Source organism: Melanostigma gelatinosum, assembly GCF_949748355.1.
Source record: "Melanostigma gelatinosum genome assembly, chromosome: 1".
Lineage (NCBI taxonomy): Eukaryota > Metazoa > Chordata > Actinopteri > Perciformes > Zoarcidae > Melanostigma > Melanostigma gelatinosum.
In genome coordinates this window covers 14,921,236-14,948,157 of record NC_136634.1, presented here as the reverse complement: position 1 = coordinate 14,948,157, position 26,922 = coordinate 14,921,236, and the positions used below count along the sequence as shown (strand labels likewise).

General features: G+C 41.5%; 2 protein-coding genes and 1 long non-coding RNA gene across 10 annotated transcripts in view; 2 read left to right on the top strand and 1 right to left on the bottom strand.

The window, feature by feature from the left end:
- The first annotated feature begins 646 nt into the window (after positions 1-646).
- On the top strand, positions 647-22,684 carry ppfibp1b (PPFIA binding protein 1b). Of its 8 annotated transcripts, none has more exons than XM_079273473.1 (28): positions 647-776; positions 7,094-7,175; positions 7,876-8,081; positions 9,562-9,651; positions 9,739-9,852; positions 10,082-10,213; positions 11,019-11,111; positions 11,649-11,741; positions 12,434-12,551; positions 12,688-12,732; positions 13,952-14,013; positions 14,088-14,172; positions 14,497-14,636; positions 15,124-15,215; positions 15,412-15,466; positions 15,859-16,024; positions 16,798-16,830; positions 17,477-17,618; positions 17,797-17,928; positions 18,184-18,334; positions 18,475-18,586; positions 18,760-18,848; positions 19,170-19,292; positions 19,422-19,547; positions 19,636-19,824; positions 20,798-20,962; positions 21,276-21,341; positions 21,444-22,684. In XM_079273473.1, exons 2-28 carry the CDS (start codon positions 7,109-7,111, stop codon positions 21,525-21,527), a joined length of 2,970 nt encoding a protein of 989 aa, XP_079129599.1. In that variant the 5' UTR covers positions 647-776; positions 7,094-7,108; the 3' UTR covers positions 21,528-22,684. The 8 variants fall into 8 exon arrangements, with proteins under 8 accessions (XP_079129599.1, XP_079129597.1, XP_079129602.1 ...); XM_079273471.1 differs by having other exon boundaries at positions 15,409-15,466; XM_079273472.1 differs by lacking the exon at positions 647-776 and adding an exon at positions 1,850-1,908 and having other exon boundaries at positions 15,409-15,466.
- A 616-nt stretch (positions 22,685-23,300) lies between these two features.
- Positions 23,301-26,922, top strand: part of endouc (endonuclease, polyU-specific C) — a gene marked incomplete at its 3' end in the record, with an annotated part of 101,309 nt that continues 97,687 nt past the window's right edge. Inside the window, exons 1-5 of the mRNA XM_079269963.1 lie at positions 23,301-23,351; positions 23,560-23,610; positions 23,687-23,786; positions 23,869-23,980; positions 24,064-24,185. Of these exons, the coding sequence (XP_079126089.1) occupies positions 23,341-23,351; positions 23,560-23,610; positions 23,687-23,786; positions 23,869-23,980; positions 24,064-24,185 (396 nt within the window). The 5' untranslated portion in view covers positions 23,301-23,340. The remainder of the gene's footprint in view (positions 23,352-23,559; positions 23,611-23,686; positions 23,787-23,868; positions 23,981-24,063; positions 24,186-26,922) is intronic.
- LOC306778568 overlaps positions 26,467-26,922 on the bottom strand; it is a 3,333-nt gene continuing 2,877 nt past the window's right edge. Inside the window, exons 2-3 of the long non-coding RNA XR_013772060.1 lie at positions 26,653-26,687; positions 26,467-26,576 (exon numbers count right to left, since the gene is read on the bottom strand). This is a non-coding gene — a long non-coding RNA (uncharacterized lncRNA). The remainder of the gene's footprint in view (positions 26,577-26,652; positions 26,688-26,922) is intronic.

Below are 26,922 nucleotides of genomic sequence, written 5' to 3'. Positions count from 1 at the left end.
CAGAAACAATAATCCAGTAATATACTATGTAACATAACATTCTGCATATTAAATACATGTTGCTGTTAATGCTTCTGTACTTTTATTCAAATAACACTTTTAATTGGTAACTTCTACTTGTATTGAACTGTTGTTGCACAGTACATGATAAAGGGTATTATTCGCCCTCTGACACTAAAGACCACTTGTCGCCGGTGCTTTTTTTTAAAGCTGAGACACAACAGGCTCCTCCCACACTTTGAGGAATATGCTGCTTTCATGTTTCAGCAAAAAACATGGAAAGTTTCCCAATTATTGAGCTCAACACGTTTAGAGCCGTCAAGTGACTGTTGATTGTGATTGTTCCTGGTATATATTATAATTGTCTCCCTGTGATAAACGGACAAATAAAGATGAATCGCTTTTTAGATAATCTTCGCGCCCTGTGCATTGCTAATGTCAACAGTGAGCGGTTGTATACCGCTAGAGTCTCTAATTTCCCATGTTCCCCATGCAACGAAGAAGGCACCATAACTCTCATTATGCGTTACATTCCTGCTCCAGAGCCAATCCACGCTGCAGCGGGGCGGGATGTTCCTGCCACGACGTCCCAAGTTTTCCAACTTCCATCTCCAACAATCCCGTCACCTCGGTACACCATGGCGTAGCAATGTGGACGGACGTGGAAAGTACTGGTCGCCACGGAGAAGTTCAGAAATCAAGTTACGTTATCGTGGAAGTATTGTAAACAATCAACAAACTCACGGGAATCTCACATCTCTTCGAGCAGACTTTCGGTGAGTCTTTGGCTGTGATTCATTATTTACATTAACTTCAGTTTAGTGGCTAACGTTTAACTTAGCTAGTCGGAACAAACTCCTGTACTACCAGGGTCCTGGGACAAGTTATCTGGCTCACCGTTAACGCTGGTTAACTGTTGTGTTCATTTTACATTTTAACATCACTTGTTGCATAAAAACCGTTGGCGCGTAACGCTGAATGTTGTTGTATCTTCACCTAATTTAGCCAACGTGAACCAGGTTTACGAGTGTTAACTGTAACGTCTCAGCCTAACTTTACAGTGATAGTAGTTTCATCTGGAGGTAACGTTTCATTTACACCAAAATATCAACCCATCACAACGTTAAAGGTTTCTGACGTGAGAGAGTCTTGGTTTATGAGCATTGCTCATTAGTAACGCTCACAGCCTGAGGCCACCTCTTCACAGACTAATCTGATCTGATTTATTGTGGCCTTGAGGTGGTGCTGACTGAGATAAACCGACTTTGGTACATAAATAATGGAGTTATCCGAGGTGGATTGACTCAGACTGTACATTTGGCGACGTTTACTGTCTGTGTTTTTGATCAGCTGTTGCATTGCCCTCCAGTTGACTTCTTTAAACTGTTTGGCCTCCCTTCTGAAATGCTTTCCAAAACAAATGAATTGTGTGAAAACCGAATACTAGATAATTACTGTGCTGCAGAACTCTCATATACCCACCAGTCTAATGCTGTTGATCTAATGTTAAGGCCTTAGTTTATGAAGTTGTGTTGTGTCAAACTGTAATTTTACTCTGGGGGTTTCCTTCAAAATGTTAATTATTGTTCAGATTGTAGGGAACCCCCTAAGGCTCTTCATTCCACCTTTTTACAGTCTTTTCTAGAGATAAGAATGCTGAAACATATTGGCTTGTAAAATTGCAACAAGCTACTTTTTTAAATTGTTGTCCAGATATTGAGTGAGGCTGGGTAGGCTCACACACAACAGAACTGTGTGTGTGTGTGTGTGTGTGCACCTTTAAACGTTTGTATTTACATAACCTAACCCTCTGTACCACATGTGCACTGTTCAGTGTTGTATTTCTTTTTGGCATAATGTTAAAGACGAATAACTTCTTCGCCAAATGGAGGTAGAAGCAGTGCAGCCGTGAGTAATATGAAAAGAATATGTGCTGCTGTCCAGCATACATTAATTGCAGCTTTTCTCTTTTGCATACATACTTGCAGGAAAAAATCTTGACGATTTTAATCACATGGTTTCTTTAAAACAACTGAATTTCCATCTTGTGTTGAGCGTGTAAACCCTGCACCGCTCAGATACCTGGTTGGTTTCTTACTTTTAGTTCCAGCAGGTCTAAAGAGGGAGAAAAGGCTCCTTCAGATTGGCACCCACTCCAGGTTTTCATATAAGCCAAACCACGTAGTTTGCTGGTATAAAAGTAGTGCTGATGTAGTCTGCCTGCTCACTCGGGTTGTAAATAGCTGCAGGTTATACGAGAGCAGCGACCTGCCGGCGGCGGGTGCATCGGTTGGACACGCAGCCTGCTGTACTACCACTCGTGCACCCGTAAACTTGAAGACAATAACGTAAGCTCTGTCACGACAGGAAATCACAGCAGGCAGGTTCGCTCGCACTATAACTATTTTAAGCATGTTTTTTTTTTATGGTGTGGCACAACACCCTCCATGGTTAGTGCCCAAACACACTTGGATGACGTTTAAAGAAAAGCTGAGTTCCACAGTTCAGAGCTGAATAGAGCATTCATCCAGCTTTTCTCATGGAAACATTGTGGGAAAGTAAAGACTGAGTCAAGGCCTGCATGACTCAAGACGTGGAAAGTGTCCTGATGTGGTGATACTTGGATCCATCCCCTTATGCCCACACCTTTCTTTATGTTACCCGGGTATAAAAAGAACAAGTAAAGCAAACGGCTGTATGATTTATGCCTGGATTGTAAATTCTTCTTTCCCCTGGCTTTTTTATTATTTTTTACCACCAGTAGTACAATACTAGCTGTGAGAGCCAGTTGCTTGGCTGCTGTAAACACTTTCTCCCGTCAGAGACAATGAAATGAAATGAAATGAAATTTATTTATAGAGCGCTTTTCACAGACATGACATCACAATGTGCTTAACAGCAGAAATTTAAAAGCATAAAGTGGCCCGGAGGCTTATATTTAGTTTTCTATTTGCTGTGTGCGTGCAAGCGTATAGTTCATGGTCATTCATGACTGAGGAATTGCAAGATATTCTCTTTCTGTAGTGTTCAGAGAGGATGGGGTATGGTTCTACCCTGCCCGAAGGTACCAGATCACAAGGATATGAAAAGCCATTATTTTTCCCCCCATGTTGTTGTCCTCTCATGCCTCTCAGTCAAAATACCTCACTACCATGAACAAAAGCCCTCTCTGTGTGTCTTATGGTTGGTGTAAGTGCTGCTCGTAGAGGAGCGGACAGTGACACTTTGTTTTTGAGACTGATGCTTGCTTGTTGGAGATGTCTCCTTGGATAGCAAGCTTGAACTGATGAAACACAGGTGCAGATAGTTCCTCTATAATGCATGCTTAACTCAGCAAAGATTAAAATACACTTAAATGATTAGTGGATTGACAGGAAATGCATCATCTGCTATAACTGTCTTAGTGATCAATGAATCGCTTTCCAAGCAAAATACCCAGCATTCCAATGTGAGGATTTTAAATGTTTAACTCAATATATATTTGTATATATTTTTTTTCAGAACAAGCAATGTGAACATACCCCTTTGTGCTGTCGTAAAACATGATCTGCAATTTTTTCACTGTTTCCTGACATTTCATAGACAAACAATCAATGGGTTCATTAAGAAAAATATGAATTTGTTTCAGCCCGAAAACACACTCTGATCCACTGCTTTTGTTTAGTGTAGACCAAATAGGCAAAGTCCGCCTGCTGCTTGCTAGACAACCCTCCTTTGTTTTGACTAACATACCATGGAGGCATCCCAGGACCCGAGGACACAGTGCACTTCTGTAATGAGGCATTCGTTTTGCTCAGATCTTATGTCCACTGAATCCAGGAAGTGCTCACAGACGGCCTTTACGCTTGTTGAGCATTGATTGACACACGGATGGCGGGTCTCTGAGCGGCATGGTTGGTCTTGACCTGATGCGTTTGAAGTCTTGTCTGCTGAAAGCCACGCGCTAACCGGACCCATATTTGCCTCTCTGCAGTGAGAGAAGAGCTGACTCAGGTTGTTTTTAGATGCCCTGCAGGCCTTCATTCCACTTTGAGTCACAGTGATCCAAACTCTGTCAATGCCGCTACTGACTTTCTGCTGTGCATTTGTCGTTGAAGTCGAGTGAGTTTATAAATCTTCTTCTCATTACCAACGGTGACAGCGACGCTGCAGTTAGATGATATGTTAGAGATCCCAAAAAAAAGGCTAAGTGCAAGAACACATGACTGTAAAGCTTCCCTCAAAAACATGAACCTTGCAAAGATTAGGGCTGACCAGGAGGGTGAGCTTGAAAAGGACATGGATGAGGACATCTGGAACTGTGTGAGGGAATGACAATTAAAATACAATTTAAAGACCAATATCAAGCTCAAGTGGTCCAAAGCAAGACAAACTCAAATTCACCCTAAAACAGACGCAAGTTGCGACGGATGTCGTAATACCCCCGCCAATTTAACCCATATGTTTTGGTCATGCTCTGCTCTTGCAGCTTGCTGGTCGGTGATCTTTAAAACGGAGGCACTTAATACTGATTTCCAACCCAGTGCAGCAGCAGCAGCTTTATTTGCTATCACAGATAGAAACACTTGCATACAATATGAAAAAGCACTTTTTACGACACTGCTTGCATGTAGAAGAATATTATTACACAGGACATCAACACATCCTCCTAAAGTGTCTTTGTGGTTGAGTGACCTGATGCAAAGAGAGCATAAAATAGTCACATAAGGGGTTACGAGACAAATTCTTCTCCCTAGACCATGCGATTGTCATACAAGCATAAAGTTATGCAGTATTTATTGCTGTAACTTAGTTTTCTTTTTGTGTTTTACATGTAGCCTACATCAATCTGACAGTGGTGTTTCACCAAAGTGGCAAAGACATGATAAATGTTGCTATGTTTTGCATATAATCCACACTGTAAACAGTGTCATTTTGCTTTTGACAGAAGCCATTTCACTGAATGGTGCACATTATGTTTTACATAATGTAAAAAACATATGTGAAACATTATGTTTTACACATGTTTTACATGTATTACAGATGTCCACCAGTAAAATAAGCAACTCAGTCATTTTACTGTTAGTTTAAACTCCTTGGTCACTTTGTTCGGTACTATATAATCTAATACAATCCACTACAACAGCTCAGATATCAATGTTTAGTTTTTGTAAAAAAAAACGTTCACAGAGGTGTTGATTCAACTATGTGTTTATTATTGACCTTGAAGTTTGCAGTGCTGTACATGCATGCATCTATGCATGAAGCCATTCATTCACACATCGACACACACTTACGGAGTCAAACACAAATTCTTTTAATCCAGACCTTATTTCACTTTAAATGAGAAGAACAGTTATTTATGTATTTCTATGTATTATTTATAATCCATCCAGTTAAATTAGAAAACTGAGAATAATAATTTGTTAAAATATAATTGATGTGTACTTTATTTGAGTTGACAGTTGTTGACTACACAGAGACGTTGTTACTACTATTAGGCTTCTTGAATATATTTATATATATATGGCAGTAAATAGCGCGAGTTAGATATTATTGCAATGTTTCGGACCTTTGCCCGAGGAGATTTTCTCGATCTGGACCTTTAGGAATTTTAGTTGAATACCCCTGCCCTATGGCATTCAGCTTTGACTTATTACGGTAGACTTATGGTGCGCTTATTTTCCTGTTTTCCTTCTTTATTTCTGCCTAATGTTGTGTGTATTTCTGGTAAGCTACCATGTGGGACTGCTGATACCGGGTCTTGCACCATTGCTTGATATTTTTAGGTTCCCTCTGAAAACACAGCCATTGAAATCTTATCTTTTGAATTCATCAAGTAATTTGAGTACATCGTTCCCTAACCTAAAGTAAAACGACAAAAAACATTCAAAAATGCTCGCAGAACATTGTAATGGCCTTTTGGAGATGACTGTGAGAGATGGTTTTCTGCTCTGCACTCTGCTTCTCTCATTTGTATCAGTGACACAAGCAGTCACTGTAGGCAGCCTGTGAGAGGAGCATTCTTACCCTCATTCAGGGTTTTACTGTTGGAAACCACTCAGCAGTTTACTGTGGAGCTGACTGGTGGCATGCTGGTTCCTCTCATCTCTTCTCAGCCGTGTGTGTGTGTGTGTGTGGGTTGATTCTTGTGTTTTAGTGCATGCTTATTTTACAATGGAAAATGTGCCCACAGAAATGCTGAAATAACAGTGTTAGGTCTGTGGGTGGTTTCCATAAAGTTTGTAAATGGTGGTATGTCCCAGTGACGGGCACTCCCAGGATATGAGGCAGCTGATTAAAGGTGGGGGTGTGTGTGTGTGTGTGTGTGTGTGTGTGCAGATGAGTGCCTCTGCGTGCATGTTTAAGCATGCGTGAACATACAGCAGAGCCTTTTGATTAGACGATAATGGGTCTGTTGTGCCGCTGGGGCAGATGTCCAAGACTGGGACACTAAAATGTAACTCTGATCCAAACAGAGTGTCCAGTGTCCTATCAGCAGGACTGTCATTCTGCTTATATTTTAGGTAAATGGCCTGATAGATATTCTGAAATTATTCATCACCTGCTCAGGGAACAGATATCAAATCAGCCGAGCACATATATAATTTATTTTATTTGTGTTTCTGTAATTTTGCTCCAAACAGTCACATCCATCTCACAAACATGGTATTTTAGTGGGTAATGTCCCTTTTTAGGCATAGAGGCTTGATGAGGATGTACTGCAGTCACAGCCTAATTCCTGGGTGGGAACCTTTTGTAATCACACGCTTAATGTCAACATTACTGCGCATTGTGCATGGAGAGCTGAACACCACTGTTTGCCGCATACGTCCTCTTCCTGCACTGTTGATATTCAGATCTCGAGCACACAGGACAGCTGTCATAATTGTTTTATTCCATAGACTAAACTGTACTTATCGCTGCTCTGGGTGAATTGTCACAATAATCGTGGATGTTTTCATTGTAAATTCCTCGCAGTTTAATGTGAGATTCCTTGTTGTTGTTTTATGTGTTACATAATGCAAGTGTGGAGGTTTTTATGAAGCTTCTCTACAAAAGATGATATTAAAATGCACTGTTTTTTTCCCAAATTTTATCATTGTCCTTCCAGGTTCATCAGTGACTAATGATGATGGCTGATGCCAGTGACATGTTGGCAGCTGCCCTAGAGCAGATGGATGGCATTATAGCAGGTATAGTCCTCCTATTACATTCAGCTCAATGTAATATCTTACAAATTTTGTTTTTTTACAGCTGTGTCAAAATCATGAATCAACAAAGTCTCTATATCGCCCTTCCAGGTTGAGTAAACATTGATAACACTTTATCTGGTGTGATGTTTTGTTGCAGAGCTGACAGTTTAAATAGACATCACGTAATGTGTGAAAGGCTTCAGCATTCATTCTGTGCTCATTCAGGCTGGGTGTCTTGTAACTATGTTCACCAACGTGTGCTCAGCAGTGACCGTTGCCATTTACAACCATTTTGAGAAAATGGCAACCAGCCTGACTTTTTAACAAATAGGGACACAAAACAGCAAATGTACCCCAAAGTAAAGGAAGGAAATGTTTAGTAGTGAACAACACAAACTACAAAGAATTTTGCTTTTTTTTCTTCTTTTTTTTGCATTATGATCATTAAGCTGACATAACTGCATAGTATCCTAAAGTATAAGGTGACAAATGGCAACCATACTTTCAGTTTTGACGACACATAGCTGATGCCTGGTAATCACTTTTAAAAGTGAGTGTTGAGCTCTGATTGTGTCTCAATGGACCATTTGATTTCATTCTCCCCAAACTGTTGTTGTTGCAAGAAACACCGGATGTGGGATTGTCCATCTGTCTTTCTTTGGGTTCTAGCTCCTCATGTCGGTCTCTCTCCTTACCTCAGGCTCCAAGGCCCTGGACTACTCCAACGGGCTGTATGACTGTCAGTCACCCACCTCTCCTTTCATGGGCAGCCTGCGGGCGCTTCACCTTTTGGAAGACCTCAGGAGCGTCCTGGAGTTGATGGACACGGAGGAAAGGGAGAGTCTACGCTGCCAGATCCCCGACTCCACGGCGGACAGTCTGGTCGAGTGGCTCCACGGTCACTTGGTAAGATGTAGACCCATACATGCTACGAGGGACTCTAAGATCTGTAAAAGAGATATTACACAGATACCGTAATCGTCATCAGTTGAGAGCAACAATGCTTCGAGTTTCATAACTGGAACTGAAGATCATAAAAGTATAGTCACATTTACTTCTCCTCATCAGAATACTGTAGCCTCGGGTCAGATAAGTTTCACATAACTGGTTTATCTAAACATAGCAGATGTAGAACTGAAGGAAGGATCACTTCCCCTGTCTGAAGCTTTAGCACATCTGGTTTGCTTCTGATTGTGCTCACTCTGTGTGTAAACAATCAATGGATTCATTAATAAAAATATGAATTTGTTGCAGCCCGAAAACACACTCTGATCCACTGCTTTTGTTTAGTGTAGACCAAATAGGCAAAGTCCCCCTGCTGCTTGCTAGACAACCCTCCTTTGTTTTGACTAACATACCATGGAGGCATCCCAGGACCCGAGGACACAGTGCACTTCTGTAATGAGGCATTCGTTTTGCTCAGATCTTATGTCCACTGAATCCAGGAAGTGCTCACAGACGGCCTTTACGCTTGTTGAGCATTGATTGACACACGGATGGCGGGTCTCTGAGCGGCATGTTTGGTCTTGACCTGATGCGTTTGAAGTCTTGTCTGCTGAAAGCCACGCGCTAACCGTACCCATATTTGCCTCTCTGCAGTGAGAGAAGAGCTGACTCAGGTTGTTTTTAGATGCCCTGCAGGCCTTCATTCCACTTTGAGTCATAGTGATCCAAACTCTGTCAATGCCGCTACAGACTGACTTTCTGCTGTGCATTTGTCGTTGAAGTCGAGTGAGTTTTTAAATCTTCTTGTCATTACCAACGGTGACAGCGACGCTGCAGTTTCAGGCTTAGATGATATGTTCGAGATCCCTAAAAAAAGGCTAAGTGCAAGAACACATGACTGTAAAGCTGCATTAAAACTCTGAATGAATGCAAACACGCGTGGGCAAACAGTCCTGCGTGAAAGTAGACGACAGACTTGTTTGCCAAAGGAAAACACGGGTGTCCTCCTCTGCCGAGTTCACTGGGAATACACGATGAAACGCTGGTTTGTGTGTGTGTGTGTGTGTGTGTGTGTGTGTGTGTGTGTGTGTGCTGCAAGAAGCAGGCTGACTTCTTGGGAACCAGAGTGGCGTTTGGGAGAGAGCGATGGGCTGCAGGCCAGATGAACGGCAGGGTTTTTGTACAGTGCTGTAAGTCACTCTGTGCACAGCAGTCTGAACGTGAGCCTTCCTCTCAGCCATGTACGGTTTGGTTAGTGCAGCGCAGCCCGTCACACTTTGATGTGAAGCATTTCATCTGAGATCATTATTCGGTGCAGGTTTTTTAAGATCAGCGGAATAAATAACTTACCTGTGCCGCTTACCCATGTCTGCACTTTAACAGGTCAAAGATCAGTTCCTCTCCTTTTGTCTCATCCATATTTTGTCTTCTGTCCATGCAGTCCAACGGGCACATCTCTCTGAGCGGGGCTGACCACTACCAGGAAAGGCTGTGCCGAATAGAATGTGACAAGGAGTCACTGGTTCTTCAGGTATCCATCTGGCCATTCTTAAATAATCGTACCAGTTTCACAAGAGATGAAGTCTCCTTCTAAAAGAGACTTCTTGGTTCCTCGCAGGTGAGCGTGCTGACGGACCAGGTGGAGGCTCAGGGGGAGAAGATTCGAGACCTGGACTTGTGCTTGGATGAGCACAGGGACAAACTCAACGCCACTGAGGAGATGCTACAACAGGTGTGTGTGTGTGTGTGTGTGTGTTTGCTTGTGTTGGATGTAGCAGGGGCTTCTCTTGTGCAGCTACTGAAATAATGCAGTCTAATTTCCATGTCTACCTTGAGCACGAAGCACTGAATAATCGCGATTCTTATTGTTAACATTTACAACAACAATGCCTATACTGCCAATATTGACCACACAGCAACCAACCTTTCTTTTGTGACGTTCCCTTCTTTTATCATTGTAGGAGCTTCTGTGCAGGAGTGCACTGGAGACTCAGAAGCTAGATCTGATTTCTGAAGTGTCCAACCTCAAGCTGAAGCTGAACAACGTGGAGAAGGACAGACTTGATTTTGATGATAGATTTAGGGATAGTGAGGTATGTGTAATTCTTTGTTTCTGCCTTTTGTCCTTTCTCTCTCACCTCAATACACACACACACACAAACACTTGACCACACACAGGAAACTAGCCCTCATTCATGTTGTCTGACACCTGTGTGGGGGCGGGACATCTCATTTTATTCAGTCGCTCTCAAAGCAGCTGTGTTCTGAGAAAGAAAAAAAGTTGATGATCGTACTTGCACTTCAAGGAAACATCATCATTCACGGCACCATCCATGGGAAATGTGCCCGATGTCTTTGTTGTGAATGACCTTTTTTTCTTTTTTTTTTTCTTTTTTTACTTTTACGTTATTTGGATTTACTGCCCTCCGGTCAAGCTTTACAAACATTAAGATGCCTATCGGTGGTTGTTTTCTGCTCCCAGAGGAAGCACGCAGAATACTTGGAAAGCTTTCAAACACGTCATGTTGTTGTTGTAGCAGCGCTGTCGCTGTTCCGCCTCACGGCACATCTTCTCATCTACAAGCAGCTTTCTCTGAAGCATTCAGTCCCTTCAAACGTATCTTGAGTTACTTTATACTTAATTTAATTTTTAAATAAAATTAATTTGAGCCCTTCCACAATGAAATTCACTCTGGAAGATCAACAGCCTATTGAAGAGAATAAAGTATTACTCGTGTATCTGTTCTTTCATGTCATCAACCTGATATGCACTGGAGATGAAATTTAGCCTGTATAGCTAAATCTGGCTCATCGTCTCTTCTTAAATCAAATAAACATATTTCAAAGGTCTGCTTGCTATACTACTACAATTCTGTGATATGCACTTTCTATTTTCAGGATTTCATTCTTGAAATTAATGAACTGCGGTACAGATTGACTGAGCTGGAGAGTGAAAAACAACAGTATGAGAAGAAACTTAGATCCACAAAGGTGAGTTGTCACAGGAAAGTTTTATAAAAAAGAACTCTTCATGTGCTTACATCTCATTATTTCCCAGCTGTTCATGTATCCTCAGGAGTGGTCTCCTCCAGTTAAATCATTCCACAGTGAGCTCCCACTGCTGTTGAAATAGTTAAAACTGTGTTTTCACAAGATAACCTGAACTGTTAATTGTTAGTGAACTGGTTAAAATATCCTCCCGCTTCTGTAAACGGCTCCCAGTATGATTTATTCATCTTATTTACATTTTTTCTGGTTTAGAGATTTTAGTGGCTGCTTTCTTTGAATATGAAGGTGTTGCATTTTCTGTCTTATCTTGGGTGAGACCTCAGGAGAAATTGCAAATTTGCAGTTTCAGCGCATTACGGTTTCTCTCTGTTGGTCAGCTGTGTCTGTTTTTGAATGTCCTTTGCTCTGTAAATATCTTGGTTTGAATCTTGGGTATTCCATCTTCTTGACCTCTTCTCTCTTTCACATCTTGCATCTCTATATTCTCTCTCTTCCCTTGGCTCGTCTCTCGACTGCTAGTCGCTAATGGCCAAGCTTTCTAGCCTGAAAATCAATGTGGGCCAGATGCAGTATGAGAAACAGAGGAAGGAGCTCAAACTCCAGGCTATGCAGGTTGGCTTTTGTCAGGACGACCGCTTTGCTTGCTGTATGATTACGGTTTCTGACCTCTCCCTTTGGCTCCTCTTCTGTTTTTATTTTTGAGGGTAAAAATCATTACATCTGGTTTGCAGTATTATTTTAAGCACAATGATGTCACTTTTTTGTAAACGGTGAACTCACTTGATTTACTAAACCATGCAGCACAGTACAATGTCTATAACGTCAGGGTTAGTCAGCAAAGCCACTTATTTAACTCTGCATCTACAGAGGACCACGTAAAGCAAACATTCACATTTTTCAAACCACGGGCATGCTTTCATTTTGGGGGTTTTCTTTCGAGAGTTTCTCTGCGTCTTTCTTCATCCCTCATTGCACTCATTTCTTTGTTTCTGATCCTCTTCATTAAAACCTCTTACAGTTTATTTTGTCTGTCTCTAAGCTTGCTTCCTATTGTGGTTACTTAAACATGTCTTAAAAAAAATGATAATGGCCTGTACCGGTATTTGTATTTGTCAGCCCTCCCAGTCATAAGTGCTTACCCTCCCACCTCACACATGTCGCCCTCCAGAGCAGGTGTGCCTGTACGCCACGTCAGCATCTTTGAAACTCTGTGTTGTGGTTTGTTTGTAGCGTGGAGTTGGGGGGGTGGGAGAGGTTGTGTCTGTGTGGAGGAAATACCCTCACTGTTGTCCTCTATTGGACAGGAGGAGCTAGCCAAACTGAGGAGGCACCTGGAGGGCAAAGACGGAGAGATGAGGAGACTGCAGGATGAGACGGGCTTCAAAGCCGTCGCCTCGAGCAGCTCCGATCCCACAGAGAGAGGTGGGAAAACCAGCTACTGAAGATGAAGCATGCATGACGTTTAAACTTCTGGTCATATGATTGAGTGGTAATATCGAGGGATAATTAGCAAAGCAGAAGGCTAAGTTTTTGTTTCATAATTCTTTGTCCCGTTTAGTTTCTCATCCAGATGAAACTCTTAGAAAGAGGCTGAAAGAAAAACGTAAGGGGGGTTTTTCTACTTATTTTTATTATTGCACTTTATTACTGCACCCCCCCCTCAACCCCTGTTTGCATGAACGAGCATGAGCCATCTGAACTCAGCTTGTCCATTATAACCCATTGGAGTGCTAATACCAGAATCACAAAGCATCACATCACCAATCTGTTGAACTGAAGACCAAAGCCATCCATAAGCTGTGTGTTTTGTAATGTCCACCCTGGAACAGCAACAAGGAATGTCTGCTTTGTGTTTTCAACAGGAATGAAGGAATGAGGAATGAATTGTGTTGTTTGTCATAACCATTCAGGCTGCTCACTCATCCTCCTGCCTCATGTTCTCCAACAATAATCACCTCCTGTATCCGTCTATCTCTCCTCTAAACCGTCCCTCGCTCACACCAACAACCAGTGTGTGTCCTGCTAACCTGTCATGTTGTTGTCAAGCTGATGTGTGACAGTTCATCACAGCACAGTATCACAAGTGCTGTCTTTATATCTGTGCCTTACCCCATCAGTGGTCTTTCACTTGCGTTGAACAATTTCATTTTTTGCGCATATGTGACTCGGATCTGGGTTTTTTTTTTATTCGTGCTAGTGTGAACAACACACATCACATGGAATCTGACCTTTTCAATTTTGATCTTTTTGCAATTTGACCTGAGTCATATCGGAATTCTTGCGACTTTTATGTCACTCTACATCGACATTTGTCACAATTCTGCACTTGTCACTTTGTGAATGCAAAGAAGGAAGAGAGGCGCTGACAGATCTGGCTCAGACTCCGCATTGACACACTCGTACAGAAGTAGCAGCCATTGCTCCACAAAAGGCCATAATTAAGAATACGGCTCTCTATCTTCTCATCATCTGATATTAGCTACATTTAAAAATATCATAAGGTTTTTAGTGTGACCGAAGAGTCCTTAATCAACACTGCTTTTAATACTTTTTGAAGATGAGTGCGCGTGCGTTCTGAGTTCTGAAAAGCGGAAATGTTCTACCAAAGTGCAAAATCTGCTCACACAAGGATACGATTAATTAATCTGACGAAGTCTGGAAAAACAAAGAATGTGGCTTTGATGTTACTGGAATGACGGTCAGCTGATTGTGTTGAGTCCTCTAACGTCACCCTGTGTGTTCAGGTTCATTGTCCTTATCCTCTTTGTGCCCTCCTTCAACGCCACAGTTCTCTGTCTGTAATACTTGTCTCTCCTCACTAGATGTGGAAGTGCAGCGAATGAAAAAGGCAGTTGAGTCGTTGATGGCGGCCAATGAGGAGAAGGTACAGTTGACGCGTTGTAAAGTGATTCGGCTCTCCTGGAACATTTGTGGTTTTAATTGTCGTTGACTTTGCAGGATCGGAAGATTGATGAACTAAAGCAGTCGCTGCTGCGGTATAAGAAGGTTCAAGAGATGGTGATGTCAGTGCAAGGGAAGAAAGGTGAGATGAATGATATTTATGTGATCTCTGAGATTAAGATCTGCCTCAAAAGCTATGATGCTATGTAGTTGATTTTGCATGGTTCAGCCCATTAACTGCATTTTATGTCCACTTTACTGTAAGTGCTGCTTGCTGATACACTTGTTCGATCATCTTTCTGCAACACATTTCATTTCAGCTGTCTAGAGATGATAGACGAGGTTAGACTTCTCAGATAGACTTTTTTTTCTGTTCAGAGGTTTGATCGATGCTAAATAAAACGGCTGATTCTGAAATTGCACATGTCAAATTTTCATGTGCGTCTTCATCGAATGTCTACTCCAGAGAAAAGCAAAGATACCGAGCACATCGAGAGTCATGGTGATGAATCCATTGCATTCTTTTCAACCGACGCTGTGTTTGCGGAGTCAGAAAAGTATGAAGTTACAGATGTTGACCAACTGAACAGGAGGAGCCCAGATGAGGTTTGTGTGCCATAATGTGTCACAAATGCTAGCATCTAAAAATCAATCCAACAGCTGCGAGAGCATTTAAACAGTATAGCAAATTAGATACTTTAAACCATAAAATCACAAGAGATTTCCTTGTTGATGTCGAGATGTAAACCTCAGATTATTGTAGGTTGTGTTATCTTTCTAATGTATTGCTAATGAATGCTGTTGAGTCTTGTACTGCGCGTTTTTTCAAATGTTTTCCCCTCAATAACCTTCATGCTCAATAAAACAGCAATGGCTCACATAGATTTCACACTTGTTAAATGAGTGTTGACGAGTTCGACAACCAATTGAATGAATAACATCGGCTGTCAGTTCTCTAAGCATGTGTGGAGATTAATAGACCGCTGTAGTCTCATGGCCGCAGAAGAATATGCAAGTTCATTTTTTAAGCCTTTGATTTTAAAAGGGGTATTTTCTTGTGTATATTTCTGTCTTTGCTCTGATCTGTGTCTAGTTGGAGATCCTCAATGGACTGAATGAAGAGCCGTCACCCACACCTTCAGATCCAGAAGCAGCATCAGAGTCGGCACCAACAGATGTGGAAAGGTTAAATATAAGTGCTTCAGTCATACAGAGCGTGAGAAAGTGTCTCAGTCGCGTTCTTTAAGTTCCACACGATGAGAAGATGTGTGTAACAGCAGTTCGTATCCTGTAGCCCCAGACTGCTGCTGCTGATGACTCACTATCTCTACTGCACTGCCATGAGTTAAGTGTGCGTTGTTATGGTTTGGCATTTCAGCAGCCGAGATACAAAGACTGTCAGCCAGGACCAGCTGGATATGAGCAATAATCAAAAGGTAAAAGGTACTCATTTTAAAGGGGGGGGGGGGGTATGTATGTTTGATTATAAAAAATGAAAAAAAAACGTTGTCAAAAACGTTAATGCGTACCATTACTTCCCAGGAAGTTGTTTTGTAACAAATACAAGTAGCCTTTCACCTTCACCGTTACACGTGTCACTCATTCGCTCTCTCGTCTTCTCTTTGCCTCACACAGAATGCATCGTAGTGTTTGTATCCTACATGTTGTGTGCAGTCCACATTCTTAATTCCCTTTCTTTACAGTAAAAGTTACAATATTTTAATATTTGGCTACAAGTGTAGCATGTTAGACTTGACCAGTACTTGTAGGCCACTATGTATGAACATGACAGTCATGTAGGAGTAATGTTTTTTATGTCCTCTTCAAGAATGCCAGGGAAGAGATGCGTGCAAAGCCGCCCATGAGTCCCCCGGCCACCTCGCCTGCCACCACAGAGGAAGACAGCTTTGGCTCGAGAAAGGCTCGTTCATCCTTCGGAAAGGGCTTCTTCAAGATCCGTGGGGGCAAGAAGACAGCCAGTACCCCGAACCTCGGTAATGATTTAGCAGCCAGACGAGTCCTAAAGGTGCCCGCTCTGTATTTGATGCCATTTCGACATTAAGATAGCAGCCGTGCAAAATTTGAGCGACTGTTCACTAGAGTGAGATTTTCTTCCACCATGAATGATTTTTTTTATTTTCCCAAGCCACACCCATGGAGCATACTATATGGACCAAGACCGTAATTTGCAGCCCACACAAACTGTGGTCCCCATTTAATTATGGAAGTCTGTTTCTGTGCTGGGTGTTTTGTGTGTGTATTGTACACATGCATGTCTGCGTTTGTTCCACCTCTACAAGGCAAGTCAAGGCAAGTTTATTTGTATAGCACATTTCAACAACAAGGTAATTCAAAGTGCTTCACATAAAACCATTAAAAGCATCAAAACACAAGGCAAAAGAAAAGGAGATTTCAAAAACAATTAAAGAAACAGTGTAAGAAATAAAATTCAGTCGTAAAATGCAGAAATGCAGGAAATTAATTAATATATTAATTGAATGTGGTTCAATTAAAGGCAGCAGCAAACAGAAAGATCTTCAATCTTGATTTAAATGAGCTGAGGGTCTCAGCAGACCTGCAGCTTTCTGGGACTTTGTTCCAGATATGTGGAGCAGAAAAACTGAACGCCGCTTCTCCATGTTTAGTTCTGACTCTGGGAACAGAAGGTAGTCCTGTTTCTACAGTCCTGTTCGCATTTCAATCATAATGTCTGCCCTTTGTCTCGTTCTTTTTCTGTCGGGCCTGTTGTGCTTTGTAACACATGAAGACCGCAACCGGAGTGCAAGTGCGCCTATGCTAGGTACAGTATAGACCACAGCTCGTGGAAGGGTTGAAGACCGCAAAGGAAACGGCTGATTACATCCTATATTGCTGTACACATTTTGCCCTTTCTAAACTCATCCATCGAGCTGACGTCTTTTTATCGTCCCGTCTCGGTGCTTCAACAGCCACACCCTCGCCACTACCCATTGTTGCACAAATGTCCAGCACACAGAGAGTCTGTGGTTCATTTGCCTGTGTGCCTGCATGTATTTGTTTACACTCTTCTTTTTCCGTCAAACCCTTCCCCAAACACACGTCTGTTTCAAGATCCAGATTATCAGATCAAATGATTTATTTGGATCTTGAAGGCCTCCCGCATAAAAATCTAAAACAAGACTAACGAGCCTCCTTTTTTTTATCTAATAAAATACGACTATTTAATTCCAGACTTAGTCAGACATCGGCTGTGTCTGATGCATGCACACTAGGGAAGGTATTGCTTTTGATGCCCACCGCCATAACCTCTCATTCTGTCTAGGTCTAGGAGACGTCGTGTGTCCGTCTGTGTTTTCTGGGTCTCTACACTGACCCCGTGCAGCAGCTCCGTCTCCGCTGATCCGTGCACGTCTCCCACACTGATTCTCAAGATGCTGATTATTTTCTGTGGGCATTTGTTTGTGCAGCTGAAACGGAGCGACAGGGCACGGACCACCTGGACCTGGCCGGGCTGCCACAGCGGTCGGCTAACAGCGACAGCACCAACACGCTGTCTACGACCCCAGAGAGCAGGAAGAAATCCAAAGGAATCAAGAAACTCTTTGGGAAGTGAGTAGATAATAACATAGAAAGTTACATATAGGATCTTAAAATATAAATGTTCATATGCAACACTTTCAGATTCAGTTAGAAATATGAAAAAAATGTGCAACGAATTTAATCACAAAGGCCATCATTTGATTGTGGGGATGTTTTAACACGTGGAATTGAATGTCATATGTTTAAGGCTAAAAAGGAGTCAGTCCACCACGTTTAACCTGGATGACAACCTACCAGAAGGTGACTTCAAGAGAGGTGGAGTGCGAGCCACAGCAGGACCCAGGTTGGGTTGGTCTCGTGACCTCAAAAGAGAGAACAAGTAAGTCTGTGCATTCAGCCTGAATGAAGAGACTCAGTGTGTGGTTTGCTTGTTTTGAACCTCTGGTGTACAATGAAATCCAGAAACCATGAGAGGATTTTTGATAAAGCAGTTTTTGTTTGCATAACAAAATGCATATTCTATACTCACAATTTAAACTTGTATTTGTTTGTTTCTTTTTTATACCACTACAAGGGTGTTCCTGCATACCTTTGTGAAAGTTTTGACTTCCTGTTCATTTACTTCTTTCATTAGCGATGTTGATGCTCCTTTTGCACGCTGGTCAAAGGATCAGGTGTGCGACTGGCTGCAGGGCCAGGGTCTCGGCCTTTATGTGAACATGGCTCGTGTGTGGATCTCCTCCGGACAGACGCTGCTGCAGGCCTCACAGCATGACCTAGAGAGGGTGAGATGAAGCAGAAGAATTTAATAAGTTTAGCCAAGCTGGCAGACTGGCCAAGCATTCTTGTTGTTGAACTTACTACAGAACGGAGTTCCTCAGATGATGTCTGTGTAATCTTTACTTGTCTTCTTGTGGATGTTTAGGAGCTGGGCATCAAACACCCGCTGCACAGAAAGAAGCTGCAGCTGGCTCTGCAGGCCCTGGGCTCAGAGGAGGAGGATAACAAGGGAAAGCTGGACTACAACTGGGTGACGAGTGAGTACCAGCGAGTTACCAATGGTCTGCTGGTCAGAGGAACTCTGAAGCCATTTTGGGGCCAATTTTCTTTGTTTTTCTTCTTCTTGACCAATTGTTTGTACTCAGAGTTATATTTAACTGTTAACTTGACTTTTTCCTTCTGACATTTTGCTCTTTCTGTTCACTGTCAGGATGGCTGGATGACATTGGTCTGCCTCAGTATAAGACCCAATTTGATGAGGGGAGGGTGGATGGTCGCATGCTGCACTACATGACAGTGGTGAGTGTTGGCGAGACACATGGGCTCTCTGCACAGACCTCGCAGAGAAGGTCTGACGACTCCAGTGCCATCTCGCATTAGGAGTATTGCATACAGAGTCAGATGAGCTCCACCGGGGATTGCCTGGTCTCACCCTCCCTATTTGGGACAATGCTGAAGTCACACCACAGTATATACCTCTAGTTTCAGGGAAGGTTCATTTTTACGGCAAAAGTCTATAACGTGCTTTTAAAATATATACTTTGTCACAGCTTCAACTGAACTTTGCTTTTGTTGTTTGAATTTTACATTCAGTCATTGATGTCTTCTGTTGTTCCTCAGGATGACCTGCTTTCTCTGAAAGTGGGGAGTGTCCTGCATCACCTCAGTATCAAGAGAGCTATCCAAGTGCTCCGACTCAACAACTACGAGCTCAACTGCTTGCGTCGTAGGCCGTCTGACGAGGTGCCTTCACTGTAACATCACCTGAGTAATAAGCAACCTGTTTCAAATTGCACAGCTGTGTGTGTGATCATAATCCGTTTCTAACTAGTGTTTTGTTTTCATCCTTTTTTCTGTGAATTGTATCCGCAGAACAATATTTCTCCAGCAGAGATTTCCCAGTGGACCAACCATAGGGTTATGGAGTGGCTGCGGTCTGCAGACCTTGCTGAATACGCTCCCAACCTGAGAGGCAGCGGCGTGCACGGAGGCCTGATGGTGAGAGAGTCTGGCACTCCAGTCTTCCTGAGGAACAGAGGTTCTCTTCTGGAAGTATCCACTCCTAATACATTTCCGCTCTCTTCAGGTTCTGGAGCCACGGTTCAACGCGGAGACCATGGCTCTGCTGCTGAACATCCCCCCCAACAAGACGTTGCTACGCCGTCACCTCGCCACACATTACAACCTGCTCATTGGCTCAGAGGCACAGCAGCTCAAACAGGAGTGTCTGGAAAACCCAGACTACACTCTGCTAACTGCCACCACGAAGGTCAAGGTAACGCAAGACTTCTCGAGGACAGACCGACTGTGCTTCAAAATAGTACCGCTAGAACTTCTCTTACAAGGGTATTACAAGGGTTACCTTGTAATACCCATGCCAAAATATGAGTGCAGAAGATGTTATGGAGGATACATTTTACAGGGTTTTGGCTGACTCAGATATTCAGCAGAGTTTGAGCCAGATTATGCGGCTGAAGAAATGCATGTGAGAGCTAGTTGGATGCCGGGACCCCTCCAATCCATCTTGGTACGTCTAGGCACTGCCGGCACGAGAACTCTGATTTCTCTGTCAATATGGCGAGCACGAGCAAGAATGAATATGTGTTATATATTTAAAATCAACACTGATTGGTAGGGGTGTAACGATACGAGTATTCGTATTGAACCGTTTGGTACGAGGCTCACGGTTCGGTACGCATGACGAACAGAATAGGTTTGAATAAAAAAAATAATAATAAAAAAAAAAAACTTTATTTAACCAGGTGGTCCCATTGAGATTAAAAATCTATTTTGCAAGATGTAAGTAACGATACAAGATGTAAGCAAGATGTAAGTAACAACACTACATAATATTAAGGAGCAGTTTTCATTGTTCATTGTTCAAAGTCAAAGAATAACTTCATGATGTTAGTTGTGATGAATAAATATATTTTAAAATCAAGAACATTTCTCTGGCATTTATAGTTTTCTACTGTACCGAAACGTACCGAACTGTGGCTCCACTGTATCGTACCGAACCCAACCGTGAATTTTGTGAACCGTTACACTCCTACTGATTGGACATGCATATAAAAGGTGGCACATTTTCCCTTTAAATTTACATTATACTGCAATTGGGTATTCACAAGAACCTGGTAACAAGTTATTGAAAGGTTTAAGATTTGAAAACATTCCTGCATATCTAAGGGTAGCTTTATAAAAACGTATATACTTTATTTCCTTGTCTTCTCTCTCCTCGTTCATACCAGCCAAGAAAACTGTCATTTGGTAACTTTGGCAGTCTGAGGAGGAAGAAGCAGGAAGAGACGGAGGAGTACGTGTGTCCGATGGATGTGGAGATGCCAAAGGGACGAAGCTTTCAGAAAGGCTTCGAGCTCCAAATCTACGAGGACGACATGGACCGGCTAGAACAGGTGAGCTAGTTCTTCAAAGGGACTGTTAACTGATGATTTTATTTATACCTAACAATCATACAACTTAAATCTATGTGAATGATATTCATTTTGTGCATTATATGGAGAGGAAAAAAAACACTCCCGATTTTAATGAGGTTTGGTCTCATGTTGTTTTTTTATTGTGTGTAAATTGTCACCAGTGTTGCTGAGAAGGTGGGGTTTGTTTTGCCAGAAGATCTTTACTCAGGAGTAGAGTCTGTACAACCTAAGTTTCCGTACTCTATTGGGGGTTTCACTTATTTGAGTTTGAACGCTGCTTCCTGTTTCACAGATGGAGGACTCTGAGGGAACTGTGAGACAGATCGGCGCTTTCTCTGAGGGTATTCAAAACCTGACGGTAAGAATTTCATATTGCCCAGGACTCTTAGCACGCTGTACTCATTGATAATATTGTTTCATAAGCATATTATATTGTTTTCTATCTTGTGCCTTTTATCAGAGCATGCTGAAAGATGATGAGTTCTTCAACGAGGCCTCAAATTCACCAAACCCCAGTGTAACGGATGAGGACTCCACCGCATGAGAGCGCCGGCACCGTGAGACCGGGTCCTGCTGTGAATGAAACTCCGTGCCAATCCTCTCCACTCGCACACAGACTTGTCTCGACAAACCCCAACAATTCTCCCACATTTCTTCTTAGTGTTACATTCAAAGATGAGCCAAAAGTATTCGTGTTTTTTTTCTTTATTGTTTAGTTTTAAACAATGGTGTTGTGACAGCCTACAGTACAGTAGCCACTATATCACTCCTGAACTTTGTCTCCGTTGCTGTCGTCTGATGACTGCTCGGGAACATTTAGGGCAACACCACTGCTTGCCTACCAGCTGGTTTCTGGAGATATTTTGTACTCGGTTGTATTTATGATAGAGCGGAAGTGTCAACCAGCAGATACAGTATGCCAATATAGATTTTAATATATGTCTTTTAAATTCCTTTCTGACAGAAAAAAGAAGTGATATGCTGAGAAGATTTTCCCATTTTTAGAAGTTGGTGTAAAGTAATAACTCCGAAACAGCTGCTATGTTTTCTACAGAACTAAACCCTGCTAATAACACAGGAATTGTCATATATTTAATTTTACAGGTTTTCACGCAACAGTAATATTCTACACGTATTTGCACCAATGCATGTCATACACTACAATGTCTAATGAATATCATTGCATGGTATTGGAATTCAACACATTTACAGTATATAAGTTCTTGTTTTTTATTTTATTTTTTTTTCTGCTATAAATAGATTTTTAATGGAAGCTGTATTTTAGAAAGTGTTGTTGCATTTTCAGATTTGTGAGCTAACATAATGTCTGATTTATTCGAAATAATAACGTTATAATGCAACCATTGGCCATACATGTTTTGTTTTTTTACGTTTATTCATTTCTTAGATCAATAAAGTTATTTAAATCATTTGGGATTTTTGTCAAAAGTGCGGGTTGGTGTTTGTTTCAGAGAAATTGTCGAGTGAAAGTGGAAATCTTCTGATTGTCAAACAGATTGTTTTTGTTTTAATGAAGATCTGAATGATGAACCTGGGGACAAAACATAGCTGTGGAATCATCAGGTCCGTCCTGAAAGCATGTCTAATCTCAAAGTTCATTAAGTCCAGATCAACCAATGCCATGTTTTAGTCTTCGGCAATTTAATTAAAAACAGCTTTTTGGGGAATATCCAGCATGTGAGCACATTTGTAAAAATAATAAAAATCTCAAAGTTGGATTTTGGCTCAAGGTCTCATGACATGTTTGTACAGTTAGCAAATAAATTCATAGATGTGCAACGTTTAACCAGTACCATGCAGAAGACACTGGGTCATCCACCACAAATAGGGTGACGTGAATAGTATAGAAGTGCGTGTAGTACGTGCTTTGAGGGTGACCCTAATTGGAATGACAGCCTGCTGTCTTACAGTGTTTCTCCATTGGTTTGATGCATTTAACGAGAGCCCGAATGAAAGTCGTAAACGTTCCTCCCTGCATTTCATTCATTGACCAAGGAACTAGATGGAGAACCCATGCTTTCTATATTACAGCAGTGCAAGAAAGCTGTCAAAACAGAAGATCATTCGCTTCTATCTTGTTAAAGTTGTGATCTCTGCGTCACCATCAGTCGCCTACATTTGTAGTTGATCATTAAACACATTTGGCAGAAGAGATAGAGCGCCCCCTGATGGCTATACATTCAAAACGTAAACATCAGAGCGAGTTGGTTCACATTCGCCCATGCGCAATTAATGGACACGGACAAGCCCTGCAGGAGATGAAGAGCGGGTTGAGACTGGACTGGAAGCAGACAGAGAGCACTCTGCAGTCTGAGCTATCGGACTGAAGGAGCATCATGGCTGCAAGGTGTGCACTTTGCATTTGTTTTTACCAATTGCTAATAAAATAAATGTCATCTCTGTAGTCAAGTTAAGTTTCTTAAGTTAGCTGTAGAACAATAGGTACTTTTTATTTTTTCATAATGCTCGAGGCAATTATTTTTATTCGAATGGTGTTCTTTTATTCCCACTCTTTGATGTATTGATGGAGAATGTGTTTGACGTGTGATGTACAGGTTCCGTGGACTCCTCGCCCTTCTGTGTCTCAGTGGACTGGATGCATCGAGGTACAGTAGACTACTGTGTTTATTCAGTTTGACAGTATTCCTCAGTTTTTCTCTCATACCTGACTTTGTGCAGCAGACCAGCTGTAAACCAGGAGCTGTCCACTGTTTTCAATGAGCTGTGGGTGTTGGATGTGAACCGCATGACGCCTGCGACGGACTACACGATCTCTGTTCAGGTACGAAGCACATTCTCATTCTGACAACACTCGGGCTGTCTCCTGTTTTCACAAAGGTACATTCTGTGCTTGGACTCTCCAGGGTAGAGCCAGTTTTGTAAGCCAAGGCAGCCATGTTGTACGGGATCACGCTTCACAGCCTCTGTTCTCCAATGTTAACGAGACCAAACTAACGAACACAACCACCTTCTCCCGTAAGTGTCTCTGTAACAGACACAGAAATGCAGCTCATTTGCAGACTTCACTGTGATGAATTAAACTTTTTCCCCCCCTGCAGTGTTCATAAATCTCCTGGACAACTTTGAGCGGTCCACAGGCGTGGCTGAACGAGTCACAACAGAGGAGCAGACAGAGATTAATCTCTTCCTGGATGCTGTCTTAGAGACAGAAGTCATGAAGGTACATTTGACATGTTACAACCAGTTGCAGCTACCCAGCCTGTGTTTTGACAACTCTGTGATTGTAGTTTCTGTTGCACAACACCTCATTCCTTGCACCTTTTCGTTTGGATGTCTTCCCAGAGTAGGAAGACGACGTAATACATTCGAAGTTGTTTTTGGTCCAGTTTGTTGTTTCCCCACATTTTGAGAGTGCAGATGAACTCCAGGAAGAGTTTTGTCCGTTACCAGCCACACTGCAGCACTGAACACATTACTTCAGGATGCTGGAGAGCGAGAGAAACATCTGTGTGCAGCTGTGGAATGCTTAGTTGGCCTCAGATGGTCTCCCCAAAGAGCATCGGTTGGGAAGAACATGCAGTACTTGTTAGATGGACCTGACGGCTGTAGTTCATGTCAGGACTTGTTTTTTTTTGCAGAAGACAACAACATCTTTTAGTGTTTTGTTCCCTCTTGTTAATCAAGCTTCTAATAAGATATTCCCACACCAACAATGTTTGTTACATACACAATCATGGACAGTACAGTTTGCAGTGGAGTGCTTAGTAACAATCTCTTTAGACTGTGTATGACGCAGGCGTAAGCACAGAGATATAAATATATATATATGTATATATATGTATGTATATATATGTATATATATATATATATATATATATGTATATATATATATATGTATATATATATATATATATATATATATATATGTATATATATATATATATATATATGTATATATATATATATATATGTATATATATATATATATATATATGTATGTATATATATATATATATATGTATGTATATATATATATATGTATGTATGTATATATATATATATATATATGTATATATATATATATGTATGTATGTATATATATATATATATATATATGTATATATATATGTATATATATATATATATATATATATATATATATATATATATGTATATATATATATATGTATATATATGTATATATATATATATATATATATGTATATATATATATATATATATATATATATATGTATATATATATATATATATATATATATGTATATATATATATATATATATATATGTATATATATATATATGTATATATATATATATATATATATATATATATATATATATGTATATATATATATATATATATGTATATATATATATATATATATATATGTATGTGTTGGGGTCTGATAAATGGCTTCAACATGTGCTGTGGACAAAGAAATCAGGCCTTCCCCAAATAACCATGGTAACCGCGGCAATCTCATTGGCCGAGAGCCAAGAGACCCGAGGACCCCTGTGGTTCGGCCACTGTTCTATAAAACTCTCTGCTGCCCCCACCTCATAGCTTTTCCAACTCTCCCTCCGGGGTTAACAGGAGGCACGCACGCTCTCTTCGCTCGGACACCCCCCGTCCAGGCCACAGAAGAACCAACTTTCCCCGCCAGCACAACGCTGGCCACGAGGAAACAACGGCCCTTCTCCCCTCATCAAACCCTGACAAGCCATTTCGCTGGATGAAACAGCCCGCGATCACGAATCTGCTTCAGCGATCCGTTCAGTGCTTCCTGCTCCTTTTCCTTTTTGCGCACACCCCGGCAGGAAGACGTCTAGACCTCTCCTGACCGATGATTACCGGGAGACCTACGGACCACGTCGTCTCAACCGAAGTTAGGTCATCCTCCCTGAAGCGAGGATTGACCACGTCTGCGTTTCGCTCCAGAACGAGCTCACGCCACGACGGGCCGAAACAGCGCCAGCTCAAACGCCGCGCTGAGAAGCCGCCCCCCCCCCTTCCTCTCGAAGAAAAAGGACAGCTTTGCCACGAACCCTTCCACGTTGCAACGAAGCATCTACAAGTAAGATTCTTGGCATTTGGGCATAGCTTAGCTTAAATTAACTTAAGTTTAAGTTATATAAATATAAAGAAACAATATTTCTATTAGCATTTCTCAGTTTAAGCTAACGCTGGACGGTCGGGTCTATAAAGCTAACGTTAGCTAACCAAGAAAGCAGCTTTTGTTCAGATAAACTTGTTTAAACTTGGTCTCAACAGTCAAAAGTCAGTCCTAGTGGATTAATATACACTGATAACTGAAAATATTATCAATATTAGGATAAACATCGGTTCAGATAGCTACATAAATAAATACATAAAAAACAGTGGTGGAAAAAGTATATAAATCTCGCTTTTTTTCCTGCAAAAGTTGATCAGAATCAGACTTACCTTTATCAGTAACGTTAAGTCACGAATGCAGACAAATCCTGGTTTGAAGGTGTTTCTTGGGAGGTTTCTTCGAGTGAAAGTAGATTTCGGCTTTTTCGAGTGAAAGTAGATTTCGGCTTTTTCTGACGGACCAACGGTTGGAACAGACTGAATTTAGAAAAAATGCACAATTTGGTAAACATGGTAACGATGGAACGTTCGACTGAGAACAGCTCGTTCTTACCTCAGAGTCTCCATCAGGTCCTCAACAGTCCTCCGCTGCACAAACAGACATTAAATACAACTTTAAGAGGAATATATCCACATGAGCTCAAATAATACAACTAACATGACATTGTGACTCAGTCTCCTGTCGCGTTTGAGAGTCACGTGACCTGCCCAGGGGTTAACCACACATTAAGTCTCCATTCAGGCCTATTTAAAAAGCACGGTCTCATATAATGTCCAATAATATAGAGATGCATGTTTGCATGGAGGTTTGAGGGTGTCAGGT

What these genes read in the sequence shown, in the direction of transcription:
- ppfibp1b (XM_079273471.1), top strand. Translation starts at nt 7,109, where the DNA reads ATGATGATGGCTGATGCCAGTGACATGTTGGCAGCTGCCCTAGAGCAG. An exon ending in AGAAACTTAGATCCACAAAG is followed by an intron (nt 11,112 to 11,648) that starts GTGAGTTGTCAC and finishes CTCGACTGCTAG; the next exon opens with TCGCTAATGGCCAAGCTTTC. An exon ending in TGGCGGCCAATGAGGAGAAG is followed by an intron (nt 14,014 to 14,087) that starts GTACAGTTGACG and finishes TTGACTTTGCAG; the next exon opens with GATCGGAAGATTGATGAACT.